Below are 7,542 nucleotides of genomic sequence, written 5' to 3'. Positions count from 1 at the left end.
AACTTTAACTATATCAGAAGCCAAGATACAGAAAGGTTCAATAAACTGCCCAAGACCACACTGGTTGAAAGGGCACAGCCTGGATTCTAATTCAAGCTGCCCATCTCAATCACTACAACAAAGCTGTTTCTCCCCTAAAATGAAGAACTGTCTTTCATAGGAGCTGAATGAACCAGTAGCACCCAGAAACGGGCATGTGATAGCTTTCCTAATCCATTCATTCAACAAGAATTTCTTGAGCACCTGCTAAGTGCCAGGACCATTCCTATAGGCTAAAGCTTATAGGCAGGTAGGACTCCCTACACATCTGGAAGAGTGAGTAAAAACTGCGCAATCCCAAATTAAAAACCAAATCACAAACAAACCACTCTCACCGAGTTGATTCTGACTGACAATGACCCTCTCCAGGCTTCCTGCGAGTTTGTGCATCTTTGCTGGGGCTGACAGTCTTGCAACTAGCAGCCCAGCTCCCCCCAGAGAGAAAGGCTGCTCAGCAGGATCTAGAAGGGTCATGTCATGTGGATTTGGTAGGACAGCAGCACTGTACCTTTGAAGCCCATGTCCTTCCATGTGTCTCTGTTGAAAAGTTTCTGATCGATAATTCAGTCTAGCCGGGACAAGAAAGGTCCAGAGGCCAGCAGAACCCAGAGGGAACAGAACAGAGAGATGTCAAAAGACATTGGCATCGTCCACTTGCAAAACACCTTGTGGAGGGAAAGGCTCTGATGACCACAGCAGATGTGGATTGATCGTCAGGTGAGTTATTGAAGGGTCCCCTGGGTGTTTCCGAATCCTAGTGGTTGCAAGAGAATGAAGCATTGCCCCATCCTTTGCCTCTTTTTCACTGACCCTTCGCTTTGCCAAATGTGCTGGCCTTTGCCAGGGGCTGGTCTCTTCTGATCACATGGCCAAAGCACTTGAGATGCAATCTGACCAGCCTCACCTCTGAGGAGTCTTCTGGCTATAGTTCTTCCAAGACAGATTTGTTTGTTCCTTTGGCAGTCCTTCTGCGCTTTCAATATTCGTTGGCAGCACCGTCATTCAGATGTACCCATTGGCCTTCAGGCTCCCTTTGCGTTGTGCAATTTTCACATACATAGAAGGTGACTGAAGATGTCTTGCCTTGGGTCAGGTGCACGTTGGTCCTCAGCGACATCTTCGATCTTCACACTTTAAAGAGATCTTGTGCAGCAGATTTGTCTGATCCCAAACGTGAGTTATTTGGGCTAAATTGTGATAGACCAAGGAAGAGACCATGCTGGAACCAAATGGAAAGCAATGGAGATGAAATTCTGCCCCTGTACAGCCACTGATTTGCCCTGTAACTGGTTGCACATCTCAGTGTGCAGATCCACACCATGGGGGAGATTGCACTGTATGATCTCAAAAAGGCCTAAGACAAGGCTTGGCTCCTAGTTCTGAACCAACCCTGACCTCAGGCCTAATTTATAATGTTCATCCTGAACCAGACAGCAGTGGTAGCCAGAGCAGCACCAGGAGTGCCACACAATCCTGCAGACATAACTAACCGAATTATTGCCGTCAACAGTGTCTCAGAGACATCCCAAGCTTGTGCTGAGTGCCAGCCTCACCAGACTTGAGAGTGGCATTTCTACACAGCGAGCTCCAAGACACCAAGAAACAGAGGTAACATCGAGCCAAAAGGCCGGGGCCAGATGGTTAGCTCCAGCTGGGCCTGGAGAAATATTAGACAGATTTATCACTGTTAATAATAACTGGCACATGACTGAGTGCAGAACTGAAACTCACAAGGCTCAGTAACTAAGAGTGTCCTTAAAAGAGAAAGATCAAGTTTAGATGAAGAAAGAGATACACACAGAGGCATGGGCTTACAGGTGAATAAGGTACCTACCTCCACACACCTCCCATTCCTCGGCCATGGCTGGATTTAAGGACTCATCCACCATCTCGGATTCCAAGAGTGACCAGTCATTCCCATAGGAGGCAAGTTCTCAGACCCTTCTCCCCACAGATGGTAGAAAACACCATCCCTGTGAATGCCCTTTTGTATTACTGACTCTCCACCTTGACATAGGCCGTTGAGTCAATGCTGACGTAGAGAGACCCTATAGCAACAGCTGGTGGTTTCAAACCATTGACCTTGCAGTTAGCAGGAGCTCTTTGGGAGAAAGACAGGGCTCCACCCCCGTGAACAGTTACAGTCTCAGAAATCCACGGGACCGTTCTACCCTGTCCTATAGGGTTGTTAAGACTCAGAATTGACTTGATGGCAATGAGTTTTCTTCCCTTGAACCCATTTCCCTGCCCACCTTCCTCTCCAGTTTGCTTGCAGGCCCTTTCCTCCTTCTCTTGGTGTTTCAAACCACATCCTCAAGAGAGGTGGACTAAAGGTATCAAAGCCCAATGTCCAGACACCGAGAGCGAGATCAAAAGCTACTCCAATGACTCGTCTGAATTGCGAATGGTCCCACAGCTAGACCACCTGCATGGTCGCCAGGAATTCTCAGCCAAAGGGCTTCTGCTCCCACGCCTGCCAGGTGGGTAAGAGGTGGGGGAACAGGTAGGGAATTGGACCGATCCAAGAGCTAGCGGAACAATGAATTTCAGTTAAGGAGCATTGTTCAATGAGGTACCGATCTTTTTTTGAACTGTGAATGGATAAAGAGGTTGGTTTGTTGTGGCTGTTAAAAATACGTTAAATGACTTCATAAAGAAGACTTTGTATAGAATAAAACAGACCTCCACCCCCTCTTTTCTGGATTTAATTCAGACCTAACACTTAGATGTGAGCTCAAATTTGAGACAGAAAGAAGCTCACTTCCCTGGACAAATTAGTGAGAGAGGCGACACTGGGAGGGTGGAGGGAAGGCGGGGTAGAGAGGGGGAACTGATTACAGGGATCTACATGTGACCTCCTCCCTGGGGGTGGACAACAGAAAAATGGGTGAAGGGAGACGTCGGACAGTGTAAGATATGACAAAATAATAATTTATCAATTGTCAAGGGTTCATGAGGGAGCGGGGAGCGGGGAGGGAAGGAAGGAGCTGATGCCAGGGGCTTACGTGGAGAGCCAATGTTTTGAGAATGATGAGGGCAAAGAATGTGCAAATGTGCTTTACACAATTGATATCTGTATGGATTGTGATAAGAGTTGCATGAGCCCCCAATAAAATGGTTTGAAAAAAAAAAAAGAAGATTCTGCATCAAGCCAAGAGGTAAGAATGTAACCCAGGTCACAGAGTAACTTATTTAAACGCCCAAGCCAAACTGTCTGCCATGGAGCCGATGTCAACTCATGGCGACCCCTACAGGACGGCATAGAGCTGCCCTTGTGAGTTTTCGAGACTGTAGCTATTTAGGGAATGGTTTTAAACTGCTGACTTAAGGTTAGTAGCCCAATATGTAACCAATACACCACCAGGGCTTCTAACTCGTTTGGTATGTGTTAAATGGGCACTGAATTCGCGGTATAAACCTCCATCAGACACATGACTTAAAAATTAGAAAGTTTTAGAAAGCACAGAGGGAATTTAGGGAAATAAGATAAACCATTTACAACAAGATGATACACAAGTGGGGTGGGGGTGGGGTGACCCTGTCACAAATAATCATTTCTCCGGGGGCGCCTCTATGGTGGTCCGGGACCCAAACCAACCCACTGCCCCGTCAGAATGTACCTAGTCTCTGTCTAGTAGAGATACAGCATATTTCAAAAGGCACTTAATGACCATGAACTAGAGACAATGGGATTGTAATCTGAGATGTTTGGTGACTTAAGCCTCTAAAGAAGCCAAAGGAATGGACCTTAAATACAATTCTGAGCAGCTGGGGAGATATTTTGAGATGAGGGGATTGCTGAAACTACCCTCTGACATAATTCTCCTGTCATGAAATCTGTCTTCTGATGATTCATGTCCCTCCTTAAACTGCTTCTCTGGGCATCTGCGTGGCTCGCACCACTGTACTTGGCTCCTACTGACCACGGGCATCTAGCAAGGGCTATTTTGGCTTCAAATACTTGTGGGCAGAAGTATCTGAAACCCACAACTTTTGAGAGTGGATCCAAGACACAGAGGCAGACGGAGCCCATTTCTAAGCAGTTCTGCAGCCAGGCGAAGTGCCTTTGCGGAGAGGCCAGGGGACGGCTTTTCAAATTTCAGCCCCTTTTATTATCTATCTGTTGTTTACCAACCCAGAAACGGGTTTGGAATGGAAATGTCTAGTGATGGCTTTTCCGCAGTCCACCGCAGCGGCTGGCACACACCTACCCCACTGACGGGTACGGCCCGGTTCCGGCCTTTGAAAGCCTAGACCTTGCAGCCCTGACCTGGACTGCTCAGAGAGAAATGCAATACCGTCTCCGGCCAAGCCAGTAGTCCCAGCCCTGAGCCAGAAAGCAGCGGCTGTTAGAAATCAGAACGAAAGTAAGAAGGCAAAGAACAGTGCCGGCATTATATTAGCGAGCCCTGAGCACCTTCTCCTGTCAGCATCTTCCTGTTCTCCCGGAGGGCGGCCCGTTTAACGGCCACTGGGGCGCAGAGGCGCCAATTCAGCAGAGAACCCTCCCCGTGGTCCTGAGAGGCCGTGTGCTTGGTCGGGGGTGGCATGCCCATGGTCCCAGAGGTGGACTGTGAGGGTTGGGGGCCAAGGTTCCTGACTTAAGGAGTAATCCTGATTTTCATTTTTCCAGCCCAGGAGAGGCTAAGGAAGTACCCAGGGCTCCAAATTTAAGGAAACATTCACTGTCCTTGGCCTTCTTTACCTAGTTTTAGTCCTGCTTATAGCCAACAGCGTGTGTGTGTGTGTGTGTGTGTGTGTGTGTGTGTGTGTGTGTGAAACACACTGTGGAGCTGAGACTAAACACTGGGATTTCCAGAAGGAGTAAAACTGAGTGCCCTTGGGCAGGAGGCTGGCTTACAGAGTAGAGTTTCCTTGGGGGCATTTATCAGTGCCAAAGGAGCTTTGTTATACTTGCCAGAGAAAGGGAAAGGCCAAGGGTCACATGGCTGACAGACCAAGGACCAAAGAGAGATGTGCCTGCCAGCATGGCTGAGAATAAACACTGAGACAAAAGAACTGAATCCTTAATATTTTCTAATCCTGACTTGTAGTAACCTGTGCCCTTTCCTCCAACAAGACCCCCTAATCCTGAGTGTTGTCTTCGAGTTCTATTTGGCTGTTGCAACGGATTATCAAGCACGGTAGAGAAGTAGAGTCCTGTGAGAGATGGGAGAGAAGGTTGATGTCCGGATTGGTAAAGACGGTTGGAAGGGGAAGCGCGCCTGACCTCTGCCTCACAGGAATCAGCCTTGGGCTGGCGTGAAATTGCATTCTCCTAACCCTTGTGTCACCAGAGGACATCAGATGTGGCCTCTGTGCCATTTCTCAGCTGATTTTATTTGTGGTGCAGTGACTTTGAAAAGAGGACCCCTGGTGGCACATTAGGATACAGACTGGGTTGCTAACCACAAGGTCAACAGTTTGAAAGCACCAGGCACTCCATGGCAGATAGATAAAGCTTCCTACCCCCATAGAGATTTACACTCTCGGAAATCCATAGGGCTACTCTGTCCTATAGGGTCTCTATGTGTTGGAACTGACTGGATGGCAGTGAGTTTGGGTTGGTAGTGGGGGGGGTTATAGTTTACTTTTAAAGGAGTCTATTTCCTAGTCTGAATGGCTGGGGCAACAAGTTTCTTGATAGCCATGATGCCAGGAACAGAGAAAGGAAAGTAGACAGGACACGCGCGCATCTGCTGTTGGGCACTGGAGAACTAACTGCTTTATCTTTTACTCTAGGTACTTCCAAAGATCCCATGGTTCCGCTGTGTGTCCAGAACGCAAACTATTTGTAACAGTGAGACAAGTGACCACCATCTACCAGCTCAGTGAGTCAGGCACAAGGTCAAGGACTCGGTTTCCTCAAGAGCCCCGCACTGGATTACAACTCCCAGGGTGACTGCCTGGGGATGAAGTCAGGCAGCCAACGTGCTGGCAGGCAAACGTGGATGTCAGGTCTTAGCCTGGAGTCCCATCTTGGGATTACACAACCACGTTTGCAGAGACCATGCCACCTTGGCAGCAGGGCACAGATGAGCCTGGAGAAGACTTGAAAGGGTGATGACTTCCCAGGGGGCTTATGGCTGGTGGGAGCAATCATCAGCGGGACCCGCCTCTTCTTTCCCTTCTGTTATGGGGTGCTGGAAGTGCAAACTCCCCGGCCAGGTGAACAAAGGATGGGTCTCCCTGCTTCCCCAGGCCATCTGGGCCCCCTCATCGAGGATTTGGCTGGATGATTTGGCGGATAAGTGATGAGTCACACGTTCCCCGTCTCCCTCTTCCCCCGCCCCCGCAGGGGATTTATCTCTTAGATAGAGTGCCCCACGTGAAGAAGCCAACCAGCAAGAGAGAAAGTTCGCGTCCGGCTCTCTCCACGGAGGCCCCTTACCTTCTTCGTTTAGAATCCACGGCTGGAATGCCAACTCCGAGTCAAAGGCGCAAGTGTCCTCTTCAAAGGCGCAGGACCCAGCTGGCAGGTCCAGGGCACCAGCAAGCTGCAGGGCTGCAGGACACAGAGCAAGTTTCAGTTCGGCCTCCCACTGGGAGTTTGCACCACCACGGGGTGCCCTGAGGGGTCCGGGGCTACCAAGTGAAAGTTGGGGAGGAGTGCAGAAGGAGGGAGGTGGCCGAGAGATGCGCCTACCCTCTCCGCTGCAAAATCACAGGCTTTGCCTGATGGAGCGAAGTTAGGAGCTGCCAGGACTGGGATCACCCTGCTCAGGACCAAGCCTGGCAATTGGGTCCGCAGGGGCGGGGGCGAGTCCCGCGAGTACCCCCCACCCGCACCCTCTGCACCCCAGCATGGGCGCAGACTTTACCTTGCAACACCAGGAGGGCTCCCCTGAACATCATGATCACGGTTGAGGGACGACGACCAACTGCTCGGGTTCCGCTGCTGCCAGCCCGCGGGGACCAGCGCCTCCTGGCAAGAGGGAGCGCGAAGGCGGGGACCCGGGAGGGAGAAGCTGCCCAACTGGGCACAGAGCTGCAGGTTCCGGGATGGAGCGCGCCGCGCCGGGGCGGTTGCAGGCTCCGGTTGTCCGGTCCGGAGTGAAGCTGGGCGAGGAGGATGTGGCTGGGAAGGAAGGAGGCAGCTGCACACTTTGGGACGGCTGGTTGGAAGAGGAGAGGCAGGGATTTGAAGGTTTGGGGGATTCTTGGGAGAGGCTGGCCTTCCAGGAGCCCCTCCGCTGGGCTGGGACTGGAGGCGCCCGCCCCGCCCATCCGCAGTGGGAACCCTCTTATTTCTGAGACAGCCTTCTCGCAGCTGGCCAGGGAGCCCGCAGGACTGGCCCCAAATTTAAGCTTCTTCGCCCCGGTAAGGAGAGCCCTAGAGGACCTGGGCTGGAGGAGCTTTTTAATCTTGGGAGTGTCAGTGTTGGTGGGACCCCTTCACCTACCCCTGAAATACCACCCCCACCTTCCCCTTTTTTAGCCAGTGGAATGTCTGGTATGCCTGGGGCTCAGCATTCTCAACGCCTGGGAAAGAGGCATTCATTC

At 50.8% G+C, this 7,542-nt stretch overlaps 1 protein-coding gene across 1 annotated transcript in view; it reads right to left on the bottom strand.

Annotated features, from left to right (window-relative positions):
* Positions 1 to 6,935, bottom strand: part of MAMDC2 (MAM domain containing 2) — a 207,238-nt gene extending 200,303 nt beyond the window's left edge. Inside the window, exons 1-2 of the mRNA XM_004713825.2 lie at positions 6,861 to 6,935; positions 6,431 to 6,544 (exon numbers count right to left, since the gene is read on the bottom strand). Of these exons, the coding sequence (XP_004713882.1) occupies positions 6,431 to 6,544; positions 6,861 to 6,894 (148 nt within the window). The 5' untranslated portion in view covers positions 6,895 to 6,935. The remainder of the gene's footprint in view (positions 1 to 6,430; positions 6,545 to 6,860) is intronic.
* Between the last annotated feature and the right edge of the window lie 607 nt (positions 6,936 to 7,542).

The sequence above is a fragment of the Echinops telfairi genome, unplaced genomic scaffold, assembly GCF_000313985.2.
Source record: "Echinops telfairi isolate 266 unplaced genomic scaffold, ASM31398v2 ScPeMD7_22;HRSCAF=79, whole genome shotgun sequence".
Classification (NCBI taxonomy): domain Eukaryota; kingdom Metazoa; phylum Chordata; class Mammalia; order Afrosoricida; family Tenrecidae; genus Echinops; species Echinops telfairi.
This window is presented reverse-complemented; position numbering and strand designations above follow the sequence as displayed.